At 31.8% G+C, this 26,213-nt stretch overlaps 1 protein-coding gene and 1 long non-coding RNA gene across 2 annotated transcripts in view; one reads left to right on the top strand and one right to left on the bottom strand.

Annotated features, from left to right (window-relative positions):
• LOC123670308 (nose resistant to fluoxetine protein 6) overlaps positions 1–26,213 on the top strand; it is a 55,570-nt gene that overhangs the window by 14,983 nt on the left and 14,374 nt on the right. Inside the window, exon 2 of the mRNA XM_045603812.1 lies at positions 22,086–22,255. Coding sequence (XP_045459768.1) covers positions 22,086–22,255 — 170 coding nt within the window. The remainder of the gene's footprint in view (positions 1–22,085; positions 22,256–26,213) is intronic.
• LOC123670310 lies at positions 7,266–16,371 on the bottom strand. The gene is made up of 3 exons (XR_006745897.1): positions 16,270–16,371; positions 12,049–12,055; positions 7,266–7,277 (listed from the first exon to the last, which is right to left on the bottom strand). It is a non-coding gene; the product is annotated as an uncharacterized LOC123670310 (long non-coding RNA).

Raw genomic sequence — 26,213 nt, 5'->3', positions numbered from 1 at the left:
TACTGCGGTCACCAACCCGCCTGCCCAGCGTGGTGACTATGGGCAAAACACATGAGTTCACGTTATTTTTGGCGTAAACTTGTGGAGGCCTATGTCCAGCAGTGGACTGTATAGGCTGTAATGATACCGCTTTACCGCGATAGTCATTTTGTAACTTCCCATAATTCGACGATGTTGACGGCGATTTACGTATAAGTAAAAGCGTTGATAACACAGATTGATAGTGACCGTGAAAGTTTAAAAACTAGTATTTGTCATCATCTCATTTGAATTCGCTCTTATTTTGTCCGACTAAGACCAATGCCAATAAAAGTGTTTGTTGATACTTAAGTTTGGTATTGTAATATTGGTAAAACGATTACTACGTAATAAAATTTAAATATTGTTTTAAAACTGAAAATATTTATTTTATAGAAGAAGTAGTAAAAAGTAAAAATTCAAATTTTGTATATTAAGCGTTTTTAATAAAATTAAATGTGACATATATTAATTTAGCCGACGTTATGAATTCAGTCTTATTTTTCTTGTGATGTTTCAAACTGCTGATGGTTTGTTGTAATTATTTTTATCAGTTTTGTGGGATTTTTGTATGGCTTCTTCTTAAGCAAGTTATTCACTATAATCAAGTCGTCATAAACTATGAAATTACAGCTGGTTTTTTTTTGTAAATTTGTTAATTTTTTAATGAAATATGGCCGCCGGTATGGAAAATATGAGATATGGTATTAATCTTCTTTTTATGCCTATTTAGACCGTCAATCTAAAGGAGTAAACTCCAGTCGTGCATCTGTGCTGACACACAAACTTTTTTTTTGTTAGAGTAACAGAAAAAAATTATATTAGCATAATGCGTAATAAACGATAATGTAGCAAGTCCATGGTCTTGGTTAATTGTCCTAATCGTGACTCCCACTATTAATAATGTTACTCTAAAATCGCTTGAATCAATTGTCAGTTCAATTCAATGGTTTGGCTATGAGAATGCTGTGCAACGCAAGACCAGCTAAATTTACGTAGTTTCGGGCATTTTGCCAGCTCGTGTCGTAGTTAAAATGCCTCATACGATTGCATTCTATTTGATTACAAATACTGGCATCGGTTTGTTTGTAAAAGAATCAGAAAGTCTGTTAGTTTCATTTATTTATAGGGGATAAGTCGGTTTTTGTTTTTCGAATATTGGAATTCGATTTTGATTTTGAACTTTTCTTAAGGATCCAAGCTAAAGACAATCGATTCCGTTGAATGTAGTAAAAAAATGTTTATTATCACGTCAATATCCTGCTGTAGAGTAGCGTGATAAACTGAAGTTTTTTTATATAAGAATAAATGAGACGTTAGTCATTTGTTTGAACACGGCAAGTAACAAGCAGACAGTATACGACACAAATTATTATTATAATTTTTAAACTTGTTTTTCTTTAAAGCCAAAAGAAGTTTTCGTGCATATATAGGTTTCCATGTATTAAGAAAGTCTAGCAATGTCTAGGAATTTGGTGATTGCAGCACATTAACTTGAATGTATGTTGTAATTGATCAAGTTTTGATATATAAGGCAATGCCGGAAAAGTAGGAATTCTAAAATGGAATTGTAGCATTAGACATTAGAGGTATTTCTTTTTAGCAATCACTAGTCGTCTACACCTCGAGCCAACTTGCAAAAAGAAATTTTTGGGTAAATAAAAAATAAGATGGAATTTGTCATAGGGTGGGTTGTTAGGTACAATTGAGAAATATAATTTTTTCATCTTAAAAATAAAACTAATGAGCCTTATAGTCTAAGGCTTTAAGTGCACGTCAAAAAAAATGTTTCGAATTTTACATGATAAGATTGAAATAAATAAAATCTAATTATTAGTAAGTGGGAAAAACAAGATAGTGTATACTCATAGCTATTACACGTGTAATTTAAGAACTGCTATGATCCAATAAACAAACCCAATAAACGTGGGTTTTAACTAAACAATTCTAGGTCAAATACCGGAAGTGTAAGATTTTCAAATGTTAATTTATATACAAAGTAAATTCATGGTCGGTGATGGCAATGCTTGATTTTGACTGGATTGAGGAAATCTCCATCTCATCAAACTAAATAATAATTAGTAATAGTCATCAGAAATCACTGAATGGGGCAATGTCTCAGAAGTTATTAAAACTTACTACTTCTTACTTACTTACTATTCGTAATTGATTCTCGACAATGCAAATATTCGGAGAAACAGGAATATTATAAATACTATAGATAAATCTATGTAAATAAATGTAACCGAAAACAATAAATCTAGCGGTTAAAATGATTTGTCTAGTGCATTTATATCAAAGTGTCAAATAGTCGAATAATGTTGATTTAAACGTTTACACAGCCCAACAAAACACTCAATTATATTTCAATAGACAAGTCTATAACACCGTTGATTCCAGCAAATGATAAGCCTAATCCCCCATTCAACAGGTCCTAGAATAAGTTCGATGCATATTCCATTGAAGCTATGCACATCAGAATAATAAAACCATAACCATGTGAATATAAACCAGGTGTCTAATGTCAAATACATCCGATGTTTATTTTAAATATCAATGTGTTCCATGTTTATCAATTCATTAAAATCTAAATTTTTAGTCTTAATACATACGGAGGGAGGTATTGGGAACGTTTAAGCTGATCTTTCTTTTCCAAAATTAATAATTTATTTATTTATTTTTTTAATTATAATGTAATGTTAAGACAATAGATTCTAAAACTGAACATTTGTCCTAATCCTTCTTCTTGAAACTTAATATGTAAAACAAGGAAATCCATTTTTTTTTAATTACTAATATAAATTCAGGTTCTGTAGCACCCTATATTATTTATTCCTTTCCAGTAAAATTTGTTTTCAGATGTGGTTTGTTAAATATTTACTCGCACATTTATCGTCAATCAAACCATTTAAAGGCTCCACCGATAAATTAGTCGATGTGTTACGTCATCAAAACTTCCCGTTTCGAGTACTGTTAATGACGTTTAAAGAGTTTCGTTACACACCAGTGTTTGTTTTAGTTTTGCGTTTAAAATTAAATTAAATATCAAGTAAGTAAATATGATTGGCCGGAATAGGCAAGTATAATAATTAAAAGAATGCTAATTTATATTCCGTAGCGTAGTATAAGACGCCGCGTTGGCGCAACGGTTACAGCCATGGATTGTATCTGTTGCGTCGGCAGTTTTGGGTTCGATCCCCGCACATGACAAACATTTGTATTGGCTATACAGGTGTTTGCCGTGGTCTGGGTGTTTGTGCAGTCCTTGTGGGTCTCCCCACCGTGCCTCGGAGAGCACGTTAAGCCGTCGGTCCTGGTTGTTATCATGTACACCTGATAGCGATCGTTACTCATAGTATATATCCGCCAACCTGCATTGGAGCAGCGTGGTAGATTAAGCTCTGATCTTTCTCCCATGGGAAAAGAGGCCTATGCCCAGTAGTGGGATATTACAGGTTGAAGCGATATTTAATTAAGTATTTATAATAAATACTATTTGATAAATAAGTAGTGAAACAAAACAATTACGGCACTGTTTTTGAATTTTGAAAATGATTAGTTTCTATTAAGAGTATTGTAGTATTAGTAAATAATTTTTATATGCTATCCAATCGATGAATTCTTATTATTTGTTATAGTATATAGAAAAATTGTTGCACTTACACATTGCATTTAAAATGATCACATTTTGTGACACATTGTTTTGTATTTTATAATTTTTAATAGTTTTAGATACTTAGTAACCGACTTCAAAAAAAGGAGGAGGTTAATCAATTCGACCGTATATATATTATTTATGTGTATGTTCGGGGATAACTCCGTCGTTTATGAACCGATTTTGATAATTCTTTTTTTTGTTGTAAAGGAGATATTCCTAGTTTGGTATCATGATAAGGAAACCACAGCTAATAATACTGTTTTCAAGCAGTATTGTGTTCCTGTTGGTGAGTAAGGTGAGTCTAAGGTGTGGTCGGCAACGCGCTTGCAATGCTTCTGGTGGTGTAGGCGTCTATAAGCTACGGTAATTGCTTATCTTCAGCTGAGCCGTACGTTTGTTTGCCGACCTAGTAGTATATAATTGTGTTTGCAGGTAAACGAAGAAAAACCGACTTCAATTATATTGACAAGTAATACAACGTAGGTAGACGAAAATATAGTCAACTAAATACACATTAACAAAGATTACTCCAAAAGTTGTAATCAGATCTCGATGAAATTTAAATGTGACCACATAATAAACATCTGCTTTCGATTAAATTAAAAATCGTCAAAATCGGTACACCGAGTAAAAAGTTATGCGGATTTTCAAGAGTTTCCCTCGATTTGTCTGGGATCCCATCATCAGATCCTGGTTTTCTTATCATGGTACCAAACAAGGGATATCTCTTTTCGTCTTGTCGACGAAAAAGTAATTGTTAGATCTCAAATAAATTTAAATGGGACCAAATGACACCCACCACCTTTCGATTAAAAGAAAATTTGTTGAAATCGCTCCACCCAGTCAAAAGTTCTGAAGTAACATACATAAAAAAAAATACAGTCGAATTGAGAACCTCCTTCTTTTTTGGAAGTCGATTAAAAAAGAGGTATTGGTATTGACAGTTGCTATAAATAAATACTGTGCTTACAAGTCGTCAAATTCATCTATCTTAATTTCATTAGTAAAAATAAATAGTTAAATTTAGAACAATTCAGAACTGAAGATTGATCTGTGGTTCGAACATATTCTATGTTAAATCTGACTTCGTTTTTGTACATGACGTGTTCCATTGTAAACGCTTTTTTACTACTATAAATAATCTGTGATTGCAGCGAAGCGCTAAGATTAAAGTACTTAAACAAGATAAGGTATAAAGAGTTTCATTTTATAGCATTTTTTACACTAAAAGCATATAAGTGAGTACAAACTTATATGCATGTAATTATTAATATCATGCAAGCAGTTGCTCGAGTACCAGCACTTTTTGCTCTGATACAGTCATGAACTTTAAAAAGAAAAATAAAAATAAAAATACATTAAACATGCATGTTTGCTTATATTTAACCCTACAGTGGTGACTTAAATGTCTGCGAGACCAGGTGAGTTGAAAATGATGAATAACTTTTTAAAAAATTTATGTCAAAGACAAGGTACTATGTACGTAGTCAAGTCTACGATACCAGTGGCGGGTTAATGTTTTTTTTTTTTTTTTTTTTTATCGGCCTTTAGTATTTAGTTCAAAACTCCTCGTATTTCATGAAACGAGGTTTGTTTAATTTCCAACAGTTTTGTACCCTGAGTTTGTACCTATCTATGTCGAAATTCACAAAGAAGTTATATTTTCAATTATATGTACAAAAAAGAATGTTTTTTTTTTGTATTAAAAAAGACTTCACTGCATGACAGTTTTGCTGGTCTTATATATAATATTCTCGTGTCACAATGTTAGTTACCATACTCCTCCGAAACGGCTGGACCGATTTTTATATAATTTTGTGTTCATATCTGGTAGGTCTGAGAATCGGCTAACATTTACTTTTCATACCTCTAAGTTATAAGGAGGGGGAGGGGGGATTAAGGAGTAAATAAAATATATGGCAAAACAACGTTTGCGGGGTCAGCTAGTAACATAATTATATATTTATGCAGGTTTTACGAACAGAGCGAAGATTCCATAAAAACTTGAAAAAAAAAAGAAACAAACGAAAACAAACAAAAAATAAAATAAGGTTGCTTATTCCCTACTTTTTAAGAGATTAGTTTTTAAATGTCACATGATATAAAGATCGGACAAAAATAAGCTAGTTTAACAATTCATACTTGTTTTATTTATCGAATATGTGCCAGATGGAGGTATCCAGATGGTGGCTATACAAGCCCGAGCCAGTATTTTACGTCTGACGTTGCATTCTAGAACAATCCGTTGTGAAACAATGACTATCGTACGCGTCTTGCATATCAACTTAGCTTGCACATACCAAAAATATTTGCCCGCTAAAGACTAAGCATAATACGAGCGTTTTATACTTAGAGACGACGTACCGACTACGATACGTTTTTATTAATTTTGGAATACTTAATTTAATATTTGTATTAATATTTTTTTTGTTAATAGTGATTAATTGTTAGACATTATACTTGCTTATGAAAACCACAGTGAAAACTTTCTTATACTCTAAGTAGATTTTTATTGCTTTGAGAGTTACACAGGGACTTAATTTTAAAACCCGCCCGTGTGCCGTGACTTCGTCTGCGTGGAATTTAACAAAAAAGTTATTGTTCAGTTCGCCGAGTTATAAAATAAATAAGTTTCTAAAATAAAAGAAGCCTTAGTTACTCCTTATTACATCAGCTATCTGCCAATGAAAGTCCCGTCAAAATCGGTCCAGCCGTTTCAGAGATTAGCCAGAACAAACAGACAGACAGACAGACAAAAATTGTCAAAAATGCTATTTTGTTATATGTATCGTGTGTTACCGTGCATTTAGTAAAAAAAAGACGGTTATTTTAGTATTACAAGCAGACGCTCTAATTCTATTTATTTGTATAGATATAAAAAACAAATGAAAAAAGTACAAAGCTAGTAGAAATGAAATGAACGCAGGTCGTATTTCAAATATGTCTCGGTATCGTAATATTTTCGTATCGTTTAATATAAGCAACCTTCATCGATCGTCCTAATTGTTAGCTAATGCGATTCAGCTAAATTAGCCAATTCCGCTGATTAATATTATGACAGTGAAGCGAAGCTTATAAATGACGTGCATTCATAATAACACCTGACGCATATGATCGAAATATAGGCACCATTGTTGTGTAATCGAATTCTAAATGGTTGGTGATCAATTAGATAATGTCGGTGTATCGGTAGTTAATATGTAATATTATTGTTTACATTACTAAATGCTCTTTAAGGAAATATTAATACTGACACACGCACATACATACACACAAACACACATACGCTCGCACACACAAAACAAAAGAACAGGTAAATAAAAAAAGTCAACAGTAAAAAGTATATTCACGGGATTTGATTTCAAACATAACACGTGTATATATTTATTGATCCTAAGCCAAATTTCGTACATTGGACTGTAGTCCAGAACTGCCAATCTGTAAATAGGTGACTACCAGTTCTTAGAACACTAAGAACTGTTCAGCAAAGACTGGTACAATGCCCGAAGATGCCGTATAGCTGGAGCAATAACCCAAAATGGCAAATACTATTGACGATATGCAAAAGCCAAGTTATCCGACTGGATCGAATCTTAATAGCCTTGATGTTATTAGTAATTTGCTTATTATCGGTAATCACAGAAACGTATTCAGAATAACAATTGTCAATTATAGATATCCTTGTAACATTAATATTATTACTAATCGAACTATTTACCTGGTGTTGCCCACGGGTTTCGTCCAAGTAATAATGTTTCTACACTCAAAAACACTTAAAAGTAAAAGCGAAAAGAGCTTCAAAAATGTATTTCATAAAATGTTACTGTTAATGAAGGATTCTATCACTACATTTTATTATTCTGCCTTCAGAAGTTTCAACTCGGTGATGATGAATCGAACAAGACTAGGGTAATGAAATTGAATATATTGAATAGTACTGTGTGGCTACGGTACTAAAGAATATGGCCACCCCCTCTCTTCCCGTGGGTGTCGTAAGAGGCGACTGAGGGATAACACGGTTCCGCTACCACCTTGGAACTTAAAAAGCCGACCGGTGGCGGGTTAACCATCCGACTGCTGGCTTTGAATTACACAGGCTAAAGACGGGCAGTAGCGTCTTCGGTGCGACAAAGCCAGTACTGCGGTCACCAACCCGCCTGCCCAGCGTGGTGACTATGGGCAACACACATGAGTTCACGTTATTTTTGGCGTAAACTTGTGGAGGCCTATGTCCAGCAGTGGACTGTATAGGCTGTAATGATGAATGAAATTGAATAAGTGATGGTTCCCATGGTGATTAAAATAGATAATATTAATACGAACTGACAACTATTGGTAATGATATGTCTACAATCATTTTTATGCTATCAATAAAATTGTAGCTGGCCGATGTCTGTACATAATATTACGATAGCAATTGAATCCCAAACAATTAATTATATTTAGAATTTTATTTGTCTTTCTGTACGTTTGCTTCTACATTACATACAATCACATGGTTTTAGTTGTTATTTTTAAGGTCTAAAAAAATATTTGGGTATTATTACTCTATACACCGACGACGCGTTGGTGCAGTGGTCACAGCACTAGGTTGTGGCTGTTGCGCTGACGGTTACGGGTTCGATCCCCGTACATTACAAACATTTGTATCGGCCATATAGTTGTTTGCCGCGGTCTGGGTGTTTGTGCAGTCCTTGTGGGTCTCCTCGCCGTGCCTCGGAGAGGACGTTAAGCCATCGGTCCCGGTTGTTATCATGTACACTTGAGAGCGATCGTTACTCATAATAGGGAATATATCCGCCAAGCCGCATTGGAGCAGCGTGGTGAGGCCTATGCCCAGCAGTGGAATATTACAGGCTGAAGCGTATTACTTCATGTTTTTTATACATTATAAGAAATTGTTGTATACTATAAGAAATAATATACAACCAATAAAAGGCTGACTGCTTGTGATTATAAACATATAAGTAGAGCAGTAACCAAGAACGACAACGACAACTCAAAAAAAAAATCGCATTTTTCAGTCTTTAATACTAAAATTTTGTACAAAAAATATAAAGATAAATGTATTTGTATGTGTGTATTGTAATTTGTTGACTTTCTTCAGGATTTTTAATGCTTTTAAAATTTCATATAACTTTTTTCACACACATTTCATGATGACATTTCATCTAAAATCAGGGTAGTAATTAAGTTGTTAGTAGTTTTATATGTGTATCTACTCGTATAGTAATATATATTTAGTATGACCACCAATATGTAGCCTTAGAAATAAATAAATATACCAAAATTACTGCAACAATTTCTTTTATTTATTTTTAAAATATCACTTCATGTTAAACTGAAGAGTTTTGTCAAGTAAATAATAAATATATGATGAATGTTATTCTACGTAAACAGCTTAAGAATAACATGGTCATATTATTCATCATAATCGTATGTATAATAAAGTTGTTTTATTTCAAACAAATCTAACTTTATCAATAGATGATTAAGTCTTAAACGTTTATCTTTGACAACTTAATCATTGCCACATTAAAAAAATACATAAGATTGATGAATGAGTATGAAAAAATAAATAAAAAATTCTAAAATACATTGTTTGACTGTGATTATAATTTATAAATATTTAATGGTAAACGAATATAATAATCATACTCTCATGTAACAAAGAAAAACTTATGAAAATGTGAAGAGCTTTTAATCATGATTTGTCAATCCATTCTAGAAATATTTGTGAAGAGGTTTTATTTTAGAGCATTAAATCAATAAATTGTGGATAAACTTCAAAAAAGTATTTTAAAAATAAAAATTGTATTTTTTGTAGCTGCTCTAGATCTGACTTTTGATTTTCATGTATTTGTATAGACCAATTAAAAATATAGTTCATTACTATTAATTGTGTTACATCGTCAACGTGACTATGCAATACAAGTGTTTTATGACAATTTTTATTATGTATATTAATATTATAGGATCATATAAAAATGTATAAAAAAATATTATCTACCAATTTACTTACCTTGTAAGTAACTTTAAAAATGTACGTCAATAATTTTAAAGACACTAAATAACTTAGATAGTATAAAAAGTATTATTATAGTAGTAAGTAATTACTAAAACCATTTTTTTTTTCATTTTTAAATAAAAAAAAAAATACGTGTAATAAAATTTGAAATCAATTAGGCATATTACACAATTTAGGTCAATATCACACTTGCATGCCGTCTTCATGTGACTAGCATCCCCAAATGTCTGTTTAGGCATTCATTGGCGTCAAGGACATTCGCAGAGGGACTGTTAACGAGTTTCGTTGAAACGCGAGACGATGTGTGAACGTGCATTTATGTTCCACCATTATGAAAAAGGCCCAACAGACCTTTAGTTATACAAGTAGAGTGATGGTATGACTATATTATGACGGTGTTATAATTTAAAAAAAAAACAACGCCAAAGTAAAAAAAAATCATAATCCAAGTAGGCTTCGAAAGCAATATTGAATAAATTAATTATAGTTTATGTAAAAACTCTACCGATTCCGAATCCTGATCCTGCTGAGGAAGACCAGCAAGAAAATTAGATCGACCATAACAAATCCAGTCATATGTTTCGCATGAAAGCCAGCGATATTAAATAATTTGAAATCCTTAAAGTACTTCAGATCCTCAGTGGTCATGGTAGATTCGTTTTCAGCAATTTGTCAGTATGTTATTTATAATGAGACTTTTATTGACTGCAAATTCAAAGATGCTATGAGAAAAATACAGACATAAGTGTGTTTATGTCTGTATTTTGATAATGTTCACACTAAAATACTAATAATAGTGCTGTGTGGCTACGGTACTAAAGAATATAGCCACCCCCTCTCTTCCCATGAGTGTCGTAAGAGGCGACTAAGGGATTACATAGTTCCGCTACCACCTTGGAACTTAAAAAGCCGACCGGTGGCGGGATAACCATCTTACCGCTGGCTTTGAAACACACAGGCCGAAGACGGGCAGCGGCGTCTTCGGTGCGACAAAGCCAGTACTGCGGTCACCAACCCGCTTGCCAAGCGTGGTGACTATGGGCAAAACACATGAGTTCACGTTATTTTTGGCGTAAACTTGTGGAGGCCTATGTCCAGCAGTGGACTGTATAGGCTGTAATGATGATGATGATGACACTAAAATAGCATGAATTATGACGTCGTCAAAAAAAGTATGGCAAACACATTTATGTCACGATGCATTTTAAATTTCAAACGTGTAAATTATACCTATATTGCAAAATATCTAAAAAAACTGTTTCAAGAATGTTTAAAATTTTTTGGTAATGTCTCCTATGTCACCTATCAAATAAAAACTAATACTGTAAAATATTCTTAGATAAATTTTTCGTATTTATATTAATTTATGCTAGATATATTATTATTAACTCCAAGAAAGTACAAGATTGTTTTTCAAACATAGAAACCCTTGGTATAAATTTTTATTAACTTTAAATAAAGCACAAAGCTGACTTTTATGATGACATCCAGCAGCTCATTTACATTATCTGATTCACCTCGCGGAGTCTTGCCTGTGATAGATTATGTCGGAGTCCATTCTTTTTATATTCCTGGTAAATATTTATTTTGAATTGTTTTTGTTATAAAGAGATTGTTTTTATTTGTTTTATTACATAACAATGAATATTGATACTGGCTTTGAAGCGTCCTGATTTATTTCAAAGGAAAATATAATATTTTTCAGGTAAAAAGTTAAATGTTAACAAATGTTTTATTGAATTTAAGCTCTGTACTGACTAACTGTTAAAGTTACACTGTTGCACTCTTGTCCATATTAATTTCGATTCCTAGAAAACATCGGTAAAAAATGCAGCGCACATATTTTTTTTTTAAATATTTTTAGCTGCATACGCTTACATATCAAGTTTCATCGTAATGACTTCAAAAGGTTTTATGTGAAAGGGCGCCAGTATTTTGTGTACATATATAGGTACTTTTTTGCTTTTAACAATAGAAAATATTAGAACAACGTCCAAAAATATGAAATTTGTTGCCACTTCTTCACTGATCTAGAATGGTAAATGGCTTATTTAAATAATCCAAGTAAACAATAAATAAAAAATAGAGCGAGCCAAATATGTCCTAGATTAGTATAAGTTACAGCCATGACAAAAATAGTTATTTATATTTTTAATTCCAATTTCAATTTAAGATTTACAAGAAATAAAAAGATAAGTTTATTTTAATTTTAAATTAAATAATATTTTATACTAAGCTCGTCTTTTAAATATATTTTTAATTTTTATTTATTTAGACACAACAACAGATAGATCAATCAAATCAGATATTCAAATTGCACTCTATCTTATCATTCTTATGTAACTAATTATCTATGTCCATCATTTTGGTTACAATAACGAGAATATTTTTTCTAAGTAGTAAAAATACTCTATATGTATAATGGGTGTCCTAACATACTCGGTTTTAGGATTTGAATTGTCACCGTTATGGATAATGGAATATCAATGCACACAAAATTGTAGTCGATCAAGTGTTGATATAAACAAGTTTTGGTAATTACTTGTATATTTCCCTTTTTAAAACTTTTAATTTTCTTAAAAAACATAAATATTCAGATTTTAAATAGTGTTTATACTTAGTTGTCATTTGAACATTTCCGTAAATTTTGATTTGTACGACGAATTAATCAATCACTATACAACTTTGTTTAACACCGCAGATCAAAATAAGCCGGGCTTTGTATTTGAGAACATGATAAATCTTAAACTAAAACGACGGAAAAGTTAACTAGACGAATTATTTATATACTGTTAGATACTTCGTATCGTTTGATAATTGTAGACATGGAAGACGTTTTGGTTCGTCGATTTTCTAGTTATATTACGCATTGTTAATAATTTATAGATGTTAAATTGTTAATAGCTCAATTTTTGTATATATAGCAATATTGAATTGACTAGCCCGTTGGTGCAGTTTGTGCCCTGCTTTCTATGCCGCGGGTTGCGGGTTCGATTCCCGCCTGAGTCTGGGTGTAATATTTGTATATGTATTATTTCTATGTATATTTATATAAAAAATAGTTATAACAGTCGGCTGTTACCTGTAACACAAACATTAAGTTGCTTACCATAGTAACAGACGACCGTGTGTGTATGTTATAAGAAAAAAAAATGTACAATGACAATACGATGTTTCTTAGTTTTATATTGCGCTCACAGACGCTATTTCTTGAAGCCTGTATACAAGTTGCTGTTCAGCGCCCTCTCTGTTTCTGAATCTGTTCAAGGTGCAACTTATCAGAACAACTCTTTAAAAATATATTGCCATTAGGCACTCTGAGTAATTACATTGGATATGTTGCTGTAAATCTTCTAAATTCATTCATTGGATTTGGGCGTTTACTCTGAGGGTAACCTCTTCCTACCACGCCACTTTCACCTCGTTACAATCTAATGTTCGTCACAATCTAAAGCGGAGAAACGTGATAGATTTGAGATATCACCTATTTTCCCATTTAGGGAAAGGTGCTTCGGCTAGAAGGATTAAAGCTGTTATTCCTAAGAAGTTTTCTTTGTTACGTAACGCGACGAATGGAAATCCTCTTAGCCATGAATGTAGTATTCGTCAACTTTTGATTATTTACACTCGAATATGTGTGATGTAATTGTAATTACATATAACTTCAAAAAATAAATAAAATTGGTTGCCTGTAAAGTTGGTTTATAGATGATAGTTTAACGTCATAACAAAACATCTTGAACGCATAGACCATCGAGTGGAAGGGAGATAGATGCGGCGCAAGCGTACAATGAGCGCAACGCGACAATGAGCGTAACTCTATAATGAATCATCCTTTTTCGTGCATGCAGCTGGCGTTCACCGATTTATTAGACGTTGTCACATCAAAAATTAAACAATTGTGTTAGTTATATGGGAGTATAATCCAAAGTTATTTCTTTTTCTATTTAAAAGTAACTTGAACAATAGATACATGAATTCTTGTCAAGCGTATGTGATGACTTCAAAATTACGTACTATTTTGTAACCGTACATTTATTTTGTAACATAACTGTTTCAAAGCATTTGGTTAATATATCGTCAAGGATACGTGTAGTGAAATTCTATTATCATTTAATATTCTGCGCCTGTGCTTGTTACTTAGATCTTTTTTTTCATTATGGCGATTGCTAAATTAATTTATTTGCTAACCAGTATTTCGTATTCTTAAAAATGGTCAAATATAGATGACACCAGATATATAAAAAACAATATAAAATCTTTACTAATGGATTACCTACAAAATAAGTTAGTATAAATTTTCCGTTTGTTTACATTTTTTCCTCCACACAGGTTGTCTGGAAGAGATTGCTGCTTAGCGACAAAACCGCCTGTTGTACATTTCTTTTTGCGTATTGTTATATAAATTGTAAACATCTTTTTATGTGTACAATAAAGAGTAAATTATTATTATTACATAATAAGACTTGAAAAATTAGAAAAGATTACGGGCATAATAAAAAGTAATGTAAGATCACATAGCCTTGATGGTCCAGAATTTTGAGGCTAAAAGTTAAGTGGCGTACTTTTCCTATCGCTGATAGAGCTTTTTAAAATTCAACAGTATGCAATAAATAAAAGTAGTATTTTTATATTTTCTTCACCTACAATAAAGTGTTATAGTGTTAAATAAACAATTAAACAAACTAATATTTGTCAAGTTTAACGTATTAAGTTTTGTATATTTAATTAACTTGTTAAATTTTTAAGTAATTAGGGTTTCAATATATTTAGAAGTTAATTATCGTGATTTTTATCTCTATTACCAGAGCTCGAGTTTGAAAAGATAAAGTTTCTAACGACTAAAGTTCGGCATTTATTTTTTCTTAAATTTTTAAACATAACTACCTCTTGGCATAGTTTTATAAAATGTTAATAATTTTGATTAAAATAACGTCTTCACTACAAAGTTTTTTAGTTTTTAGAATATGCCCTACCTCAGTTCAAGTTTGCAGTGACCATGCTTCCAGCTGCTGGATGTATTAACCTTCCTATGCCCACGCGTTGGTCTGTCAGACCGATGATATACATTTGCTTATTTTTTTAAAAGACGGTTTATGTAAGCACTATGGATTGTTTGATAGTTTCACATTCGTGGCTAACTTCAAATCAGTAAAGCGCAATCGTTCTTATGTGCAACATATGTCTGTATATACGTGTCATAAAGTTAGATAATATTTTTTCTCGATTGAAAGATATTTTACTAAATAATCTACTTAAATAGCTTTAATACTTTCGGTCCCACAGACCGTGCGCAGGTAAACGCGTACACTTTTAGTATGGGAAGGAATACTTACGTGAAAAATTCTGTGTGGTGTAAGGCTGTAGGTTAATAAATATAGATTTATCAAAAACCCAAAGTTACCTGTACTAGCTACAGGTGTAAGGTTTCTGCTTTAGAAACCTTACTTTTTACCTTAGTACTTTAGAAACTGACGATCGCGTGTGTTTAAAAAAATTATGAACGTTAAACATATTTATTTGATTATTTTTTCCATAAATAGAACACAATGCTAAATTAATATTGAAAAATAATCTTAGTATTAAGTTTCCAATACAAAGTTCTTGTTTCTTGAAATCACTACTGATCAAGCTAATAGATGACAGGCAAATATTTTGTAAGATATAAAAATACTTAAAATCAGAGAAACAAATAAAATTATATTTATCCCTATAAGTTGTACCCAAGCCATCAATGTCAATCGGAAAGCATTAATAATGAGGTTAAAGTGAGGGATTACGTTTTCCGCAATTCATTGAAGGATTTAACATCTTTGTTTGACAAAAAGCTTCAAAGAATTTATTTATATAATACAAGAGACAGACAATATATTTGCCTTTGTAAACCTTGATATTAACTTGTTTAGTATACACTTATAAACGCATTATGCTAATGTTAATAGATAATTTATTCCTTTGTTCTAATAGTAACATGGATAGTTTCAAATATTTAGTACAAAGCATAGCTGTACAATCAAGTAAAACAAGCAAGTACAATTAATGTGTATAATTTAATTAAAAAATGGTCAAACAAAAGATATATTTTTCATGTTATCGTATAGGTGTATGTCTTAGTTAACCAGGAAAAACTTATAAAAGTAATAGCTAACTTAAATGTATGCGTGTACTCATGTTTGTTAAGGACATCAGTTATCTCGAAGTTAGAGAGGCAATTAAGTTTTCTTAGTAAATAGCAAAACCCGAATATTTGACCGATATATGGTTTCTAGTATAAATTGAAGTTTATCTAAATATAATGCTTGTCATGAGACATTTATTTACATAAATGTTACGATAGTTGTTTATAACATTCGTCATTAGTTTATTGCCAACAAATTGTAATAAAATATTTGAATATAAATTTTCTCAAATCTGAATTATGAATAGGCAGTTGTTTAGTGGCGATAAAACAATCATTAATTTAAAACAAACAATAATATTTAACGAGAATTTGTAAACAAAGCTTTTGAAAAGTTTTGTAAAACATAATTTTGATTTACATACACATGTTAAGTGTTATCTTAACATATAAATTATGCGTCACGTTGTTTGCCCGCGATGGACTCCTAAGCTACTTAACCGATTTTAATCAAATTTGCACACCGTGTGCCATTTGATCCAACTTGAAAGATAGACTATATTTTATTTAGATATATGTGATTGTAATATTTAAGAAAAAAAAATTGGGCGGTACGAAGTTCGCCAGGTCAGCTAGTCTATATATAAAAAGTAATCCTTATTTCCTTTGGTCACACCATAGCTTGAGAACGATTTTACCGATTCATTCATATTGTTTAAGGTTTCTGATACTTTGTAGAACGTCATAAGGGTTAAAATTGTGTTTGCTCGCAAACGAAAAACTGACTTCAATTACATCGACTATAATTAAATATAATTAATCGAATATAACGAAAGTAGACATAATTTTTTTTTTACAAAAGCAGTAGTCATCACTACGGTTTTCGAGGGTATCCCTCGATTTCTCTGGGTTCCCATCATCGGATCCTGGTTTTCTCATCATGGAACCACTTGGGCTATCTCCTTTTTCAAAAAAAAAAAGAATTATAAACGACGGTTCATAAACGTTCCGTAAACAACGAAGTTATCCCCGAACACACACACACACACACACACACACACACATATATATATATATATATATATATATATATATATATATGTACGGTCGAATTGAGTAACCTCCTCCTTTTTTGAAGTCGGTTAAAAATATGAATATTAAAAAAAAAATGCGTCGTCCACGAGGCAGAAGCCGCGGGCACCTGCTAGTAAAAATATATTTATCGTTTCGTCATTGTGAAGGATGAAGTTGTTGAGGCATAATTGTTAATTAATTCACTGTGTAACATTAATCTTGAATTGTGTTCTTTTTAATGAACAAGATACGATCATATAGCGTAACATTGAGGACAGCCGGAAATATCTTGCTTATAATTTTGTGCTTACTGATTGTACAAGTACCTCAATATTAAAGAAGATCACAGCTGTAAAACTGCTTTCACGCAGTGTTGTTGTTCTGCGGTTAGTAAGATAGCCAGAGCTCCTGGAGAGGATTGTGGCTAGGACGCTTCTGGTATTGTAGGCGTAAACTATGGTATCCGCTTAACGTCAAACGGTATGTATCTTATATATTGTACCTAAATTTGTAGTTAAAAAAGGAAGCCTGAGCCGAGTAGTTAGGCGCGAGTAAAAACATTAAAGTCATAAATATTTATGTACTTAATTATAATTTATAAGGGTTCACAATCAGTTTTAACACTTTTTAATACATGGGGCTTTCTTTCTGAGATCTCTGATATTTATGTGACGTTGCAGAAGCCACTAAGGCTAAAAGTAAAAGCATTGCAGTCGTCTGTGAACGTGGCGTATAATTAAAAGTGTTATAGGTAACAGCCGACTGGTATAGCTTACATATATATATATATATATATATTATTTTTTTTTCGATAGACATACATATAAATACATACACCCAGACTCGGGGTGGTAATCGAACCCACAACCTCAGAGCAGAAAGAAACTACAAAACGGGGTCAGCGGGCTTGTCAAAAGCAGGCAAAATATCTATTCATAAAAAGCCTACGTTTGCCTGTCCACGCCATCACGTGAACTTTTACTTCCATTTTATGACCATCTAATGGCAGGCGATATTTTTTGAACGTTTATAGGGTACCGCACTGAAAGGGCATCATCGGGTCCATTATTAGAATTCCACTGCTCATCACTCTCTCCCGGGGCTTAGGTTTTCGTGATATCGTAAGTGGACGTGAAATTACGATAAATAATTTATAAATAAAATATGGAATAAAGTTGATAATTAAGTGAAAGAAACGTAATTTTGATTTGAGCTTAACAACTGTAATATTAAACACTGTATCTATGCTATGATGAGTCTTACAGTGTGATCCCAACATACACTTGAAGCAGTTTTTTTCTTTTTTCCTGTTAAATAAAATCTTTATTTTTATTGCTACCGACTTTTGCGGATTTAAAGAAAGAGCATTGAGTACGGCAGTGTATCTTAAGACAGGGTTTTATCCTATTTTACTTAATAGGTTTTTTGGTAACTCCGCACCGATTGATTTAGCAACTGGAGTTTGAGGTAAGCTTAAATCAAAGTGCACATGTTATTTTAAGCCTATGTGTGACCATTTGGGTTAAGCCAAAAAATTATTGATTTGTTCCTAAATGGAAATATACTAAAATGGACAATTAATTTTTAAAGTTGTCAAAATAAATGTCTGTATTAGTTATTAGTAAAAACAATTATTACTAGTAAATATCTGTATTATTTTTTAATTGCTGTTTATTTAAACGTGTTCCACTCTTTCTTTTCAGTTACAGTTAAGTATGATTTGTATTTGTTAAGACTACAGATGTAATAATGGAATTTTTATATGTATAGTTTTAACCATCGTAGCATTACACTATGTATTAAATTGTATACATTTTAGTTTGTAACATATTTTTACCGCAGTAATAAAAATAAACAACAAAAAAAACTCTTTGTGATGTACAATCAAGTATAATTAATGAATAATTAATTTTGTTTTATATCAATAGGTTTTTCCAAGAACATCGAACTGTGCAGATTTTTGTACTTCTTGTACAAATTAAAACACAATTTTCAGACACAAAATGTATGAATTCATAAAAGTGGAGGAAGCTTCTGGTAATAATAACAAAACGTACAGTACTTTATCTATGTATATTTCGTACTCGCTTCGGCAGTACATAATATACTTCTATGTGTATGTACTATGTTGGTACTATATATTTGTACACATATATTACATTTATAGACTTGCTTTGTTCTGCGGTTTCACCCGCGTTAGTTTGAAGAAAAAAATTACTTAAATATTTTTCACAAACTCAGACTACTAACACGCACGGCGCGACTCAACGACATTAGATTTGAATTTACATTATCTCCTAAATTATGCGTTGAAATTAAATGCTGTTAAATACAAAGTTTATCTTTATAAAATTGCCTTAGAGATAATGTATTTTTATTTCGTAATGATTCATAAACTTAGCTAATACTAAGGCAACAAAATCAACTTTTAATTTTTTGTGATCATAAGTTCGTTGCAATGTTATATTCTAAAAGATTTATTGAAATAATGCGCTTGCGATGTTTATGGTGTTGCAAGCGTCTATAGGCTACGGTGATCGCTTACCATCAGGTGAGCCGTATGCTTGTTTACCTACCTAGTTGTATATATAAAAAAGTTCCAGAGATTAGCGCGCTAAAATAAACATACGAACTCTTCAGCTTATAATAATAGTAGTTTGTATCGCGTCCTTACAATATTCAAAAACTAAGGAGTTTTACGTATTAAACATCTTTTAATATGGGATTGTCATGGAATATCTTAGTTACGTAATTAAGGTATGCTAATATACATAACTCGACCCTCAGCTAACCTTACAACATAATAATAGAGAAGTTAACGTAGGTAATGTTTAGCCGATTAAATTCTTAATTAATATGCGTTTTGATAGTTTATATTAATGAGATCTACTTGAGAACTAAAATTTATTTTGAATCAAAGATGGACATATGTTTTCTAACCAGACGGTATAAGTCTCTGTTTGTTAGCGATGAAGTATTTTCAACTTCTGAATTCGCCTAAGTGTATCTTATTCTTCTTTTTTACAAGCCTGTTAGCGAAAAAAAATTACGATAGAAGTTTTAATTTTTATTGTGAAAAAAATTAAGTAATACTTTGTTATAATAATTTTATGGTAGTAATGGCAATCGCAACCCGTCAAAGTTTTGTTCGAAGTTGGTTTTATCACAAAAAAATAATAATGTGTCAAAAATACTAACGTATTGTTTACTTTTCTTTTTCGTGTGACACAACCAATTGAAGCTTAGGCTCGTGCTTTACAGAGTAGGTTACTCGAATATTCATTTGATAGTAGCCGGAGGCACCCGAAGCTAAAGCTGATCGATTTTGAGAAGTTATCAATTTTGTATGAGTGGATTACATTACATATTATACTATATCCATGCGAAGTTCTCCAGTGTTAAGGCCTTGCTTTCAACCAACATTGGTAAAAATCAATACTTTATTTGTACCGAAAAGAGAATTTTCTAACGTAAATGCATTTGTTGTTTAAGTTTGTACCTTTGCGAGTTGTGTAGTGAACAATTAACTCATTTTCAAGTAATAAGATATATCTAAACACTAATTATACATTACAACTCATAACATTTTTTTTGGTGCAATACCAAATTGGTGAAAAATAAAATGTTCCGCAGTATTTAAGTGTATTGTATCTGTGGAAATATTGGTTAATGTGTTTATACAAATATTTATTTCCGGTCTCTTTGTATGTCCTTGTGGGTCCTTACGGTGCCTCGGAGAACATGTTAAGCTGTCGGTTCCGGTTGTTATCAAACATACCTGAGCAGCTTGGTGGATTAAGTTCTAATCTTTCTCTTATATGGGTAAAAGGGGTTATGCCTCATCATTACAGCCTATACAGTCCACTGCTAGACATAGACCTCCACAAGTTTACGCCAAAAATAACGTGAACTCATGTGTTTTGCCCATAGTCACCACGCTGGGCAGGCGGGTTGGTGACCGCAGGGCTGGCTTTGTCGCACCGAAGACGCTGCTACCCGTCTTCGGCCTGTGTATTTCAAAGCCAGCAGTTGGATGGTTATCCCGCCACCGGTCGGCTTTTTAAGTTCCAAGGTGGTAGCGGAACTGTGTTATCCCTTAGTCGCCTCTTACGACACCCACGGGAAGAGAGGGGGTGGCTATATTCTTTAGTACCGTAGCCACACAGTACGGTTATGCCTAGCAATGTGATATTACAGGCTGAATCTTAAACGATGGTCAGGTAATTGCAATTTGGTTTTGCAAATGTTATTGCAGATAAATCGTTAAACAAACATTTGTAATATCTTTATATGTGCATATAACGTTGCCATATTTGCCGTTGTTATTTTAGATTATTTGCAAACTGGCGAGACGTCAGGGCTCAGTGATTAAATAAGCTTGGGTTTGAACTAACAACTTCGATTTCATTTGTTTGTAGGATAAATCAACAATGATTCCGATGTATATTTTTCTTGAGAAAAGCAATTAATAATCTGTTGTCTTTTTGCGCCCGTATTCAAAAAAATCTATTCTATAACATAACTGCAAAAAATATTAATTTACGGTCTGTTTCACAGGTTTCTGATAGGACTATCTGATATACTAAATCATTTTGTGACATATTTTCTCTCAGTCATCATGAAGATCTGCTTTGTGTCTTTGATATGTATAATCATTCTCGACCTGTGAATTGAAAAAGCGTTGTTTATAAGTTGTGGTAAAACAGGATCATTTTTCCCTTCTGTTGATAAGCTTTTCTTATAATTTTATAAATAATCCTTTTGTTTGTTCTGACAAAACTTAAATTGCTTATAGAAGAACATGATATAATATTGTAATATCTTTTAAAGTTATTAAAACATTATATTAGATGAATATATATTATAATATATTTAGATTAAATGTATTTCTTTTATGATTTAAAAATAAAAGGATAGAATATAACTTCATAACTTTTATATTACAGTTTGTTGTTGTCGTTACAAAGACATGAGTTTATGTACAAATAAATATATGAAATTGAATTCTGGCTATAAAAAATATTTTACTTATTAAAAAGAAAATAAAGTAAAAATAATAAATTATTTTAAAATAAAAAATACAGCATAAGCTATTAAAAAGATAAAAATGTATGCATCATACGATATAAGTAATAGTGCAAAATTAGCGCAGATCGTTTAGTTATTTATGTAGAAATTATTTGTTCTAGTGTTCGATGCGTCAGCCAAGTCACCCCAAGGACTACTCTTCGGCTCTTCCTACCACATGGGTAACTTCGATGAGTGTGTTGGTATCAAAGAGTCAGGGGAGGGGGTGAATATAGAAGGACAGTATTGCTTAGCGACAATCAAATGGCGTCGGAGTGAAGAATCCAAAAAAGTAAGTTTTTTATACTAATGGATGATAAACCAGCTTACGATCTGCGTGATGGTGAGAGGATACCGTGACCGATCGAACGCTAAGCATTACGAGCACTACAAACTCGTTGCCAACCCTACCCTTTCTGTAGTAGCTCAGACTAGTCTAAGCACCAACACACACTACTTGAGGATAATAATATTTAGCTGTTATTTTATGAAAAAAGAAAAGAGACGTCGCTTAACTAAATAAAGATGTACATAAGAAGATTTAATTATTGGTCAATTTGTCTTGGTGCATTTCCCTATATATGCTCCAAATTCCTATAGATAAAAACAAATACATTTTCCATAATGCACATTTCAGTTAAATTTTTATCTAAACTTAAAATAAAAACATTTTTAAGACAAAATGGCTGTCATGTATACAAAACAATAAAACACGTGTTGCTCACACAACGATTGACTGACACACAAATCTAAATTTACAAGTACACGCAAACGTAGAGCTGCGTGCCAAGATGAGTTAAGCGGACTTTAGTTCCATTAATTTTACCCGACTGGGGTGAAATTCAAAAAGGCATTTAGCGTAACGATTAACGTTACAACTAACACTTAATGTTAGTTAATCTAATACCTAATGATGACAAATTTAACTTTGTTATGTTTTATTATAATGAAAATTACCGAAATGTCAAAATGTAAAACGAATAACATTACTAAGTCAAAAGCTAAAATTGTGGGTTTCGTTTTTTTCGGTTATATCAGATTTATTAATTAAAAATCGGATCTATGATAAACCTGAAGTACATAATATTAAGATAATGTTACAAAAAGTGTACGAATTTTCTTTTAAAATTAACTAAACTCAACACGTCATGTTAATTTCTTCAATTATTTCCATTCTATGAATAAAGAGTAAAATCAACAGTGATTGGTTTTAAAGATGCTTGAAATATAACTAGAACCTTCATTTTAAAAGTCTTATCTTCTTAAAAAGTAATTGCTTTTATCACCATCAAATAATTATACGTATGTATTATATATTTACTGTTTTTAGAATCAACTACGATTTTCTCATATTAATTGGCGTTGGCGTACCTGTAATAGTTTTGCTAAAGTTCGGAATGAAAGCGGCTGGGCCGGCCATTATTTCTCCCATTACGTTGTCATAATTACTTTTAACAAGCTATTAAGCTACGATGGAAGTTCTATATCAAATTAGTTTCATTTTATTCTCAAAAAGCGAAACATTTTTTTTTAATTATTGTTGAACAGTACTAATCCAGTACGGTTTCTTGATATGTCACTAAATACAAACACGCCTATAGTAGCTGTTTAATTATGAAGGTTTTGGTGTCCTTTTTGTGAAAAACCAAAAGTAAATAGTAAAGTAATTTTTTTTTATTATTATCGATGTGTATAATTTTAATACTTTCAATAATAAATACTTTTTTACTTAGACCAAGCATATAAAAATAGGCAATGGTAAAAATAATCTTGGGAAAAATTCTTAAATATGAAGATGTGGCTCTGAGAAGGAGACATTGTTAGAAGAATGTGGACACAGCCTTTGTTCTGTGTTGTTCTAATCTGAATAATAAAGAACAAAGATACAAAGTAACAAAGATCAATTTATTAAAATATTCTGATACGGTATTTGAATGTTCTAGATGTAAACGACTTACCGGAAACAAAAAAGGCTGTCATGAATCTATGACGCGATGAAGCGCCGTCGAGAATTATAATGGCTTACCGTCTGAATCGATAATGTTAAGTACACACGCTTATAAAAAAGACTAAGAATTGATTCGCATATTTGTTGTAGTTATAAAGCAATATGAAAATAAATAAATAGCTTGATTTCTATTTTAATAAAAATAAGACAAAAAATGTATATAACAAAAATTAGTAATAATTTTTTAAGAACTTATTTCAAAAAATTTGTCAAATGAGGGAATTTTTAGTGGAATAATGAAATAGTTAAAATCTTGGACAAATGAGGATAGCTTGAGTTGAGAGACGATGACTATAGTCGACGAGAAAAAACTTGTACACAACATTTTCAATATGAGTTAAATAGGTGATTTAATTATTATACCGCTATATTGAAATAAAATTTGGAATTGTGTATACTTTCGTCTTGTTTTTAAAATAAGGAAACATGATTAATTACCGTTAAGATATAAGACCGTTTCGCATTGTAAGCAATATTATTTAAAATTCGTGTTATTCTTTTAAAAAAAAAACTTTAATATAAGCGCCTGCATATATGATATGTTCTTTTTTCCACGAGCGCTTATTATATAAATGTAGGTATTTTTCCAATACATAGTAGAAATAAATTAAATATATAAAAAAAAAACTTGGATTGCTTTCCATGACAACAAAAAGAAACCTATATCCAACTTTTTGATATAAATTGCAACAAAGAAACGTAGTACGGTTCAAATAGATGCTCTAAATTGTAACCTGGATGCAGGAGCAATTTGAAGCAGTAGAGGCTTTTCAAATAGGTCGCTAAACGTCCATTAGTTTTAACCTAGCGACCGCACAGTTGGGTCAATTAGACCCGCGATATTTTAAAGTGTCTGTATTTCATGAAATTTCTATGTGAGCTTACCATACTTCTCAGTCTACAGAGCTAGCGGTCCCTACTCCTCTCTACACATTCCCATTTAATTTTATTGCACCTGCAGCGATGGTTAGTCGATGTCGGAATTTCGCGCCATACTTAATATGTTTCGACTGATTTATTTAATTCCTTTAGAACAAACGAATTTTTTACTTTTTAAAGTTATAGACAAATAAAAACGCGAAGGGCGGCGAAATATACATTCCAACAATCCGACTCGAAATACAAAGATTATTTTTGTCAGAACATGAAGACGACGAAAATCACCTGAGTTTTCGCAGCCAAGAAAGAGACGCCGATCGAAATGTATCTGATGATAGTCACAATAAACCTCTGATTAATCTATGTCATCAGTCATATTTTCATGAACAACAAAACAAAACAACAGGAAAGTTAGTAATATATGTAAGAATTGTATAAAATACGAGCACGCAATATTATTCTGCAAAGACAGTGCAAATAGTCAGGGTGATAATATTGACTTATAAAAATTAATACGGTATATTATTCTTAGCCAAACTATAGATATTATTCACAAGTATCATATTAGGTAACATGTTGCAGCAAGTTTATGTTTTATTTAGATTTTATTTCTATCAAATCACATCACATCACGTGTCTTATGTGGTGTCTATTTTGTTTCGCTATTGCCATTCTTTCATAGCTTTGCCATTAAAATAATACTAAGAGTTTAACGTATTTATTTTTCTCTAAAATTCGTTCTATTCAATCATTGCAATATTAAACAAAAATCTTTTTTAATATTGAAATTACGATTACTTTTAATTCGGGTCTCCTAGACCTAACCCGACTGTTGTGCTGTAATTTTTTACCGTACTAACGTCGGGCTAAAATGGCTCATAAACACCACTCGGTCACAGAACTGAGAACAAATAGTTCGTGCGTTGTTTTCCACATAATAAGCTGAATGGACACAAAGCTACAAGCTCTGAAGCGTCTCTCGACTATGACCGACACCGTTTCCTTTGAGTACTGCGAGGCTGGAAAGCTTATTGCTTGCTACCTAAATTAAGGTTCCGGACAATGCTTTTCTAATATTATACTTCGTGAGTTTTATAAAACTCTATCTTCATTTTATAAAGTAAAACTATATTTTCTTGAACTAAATGAGTATTTGGTAAGTATTTATGCAAAGTTATATGATAACGATTGGATCTTGATGGATCAATCAGATCTTTTATAATACTTAAATTATCTATCGAAGAGACTGTTCGATTATGCGATGTCCAGAATCAGTTGGTCTGTTTTGAAAAACCTTTTTTTTAATTTTAGCTTATAAAATTACAAAACTAATAGCGGAGGGAAGTAATAACAAATGTGGGTA

The sequence above is a fragment of the Melitaea cinxia genome, chromosome 4, assembly GCF_905220565.1.
Source record: "Melitaea cinxia chromosome 4, ilMelCinx1.1, whole genome shotgun sequence".
In the NCBI taxonomy this organism is placed as follows: Eukaryota; Metazoa; Arthropoda; class Insecta; order Lepidoptera; family Nymphalidae; genus Melitaea; species Melitaea cinxia.
Note: the sequence above shows the minus strand (reverse complement) of the source record. Positions and strands in the feature narration are given on the sequence as shown.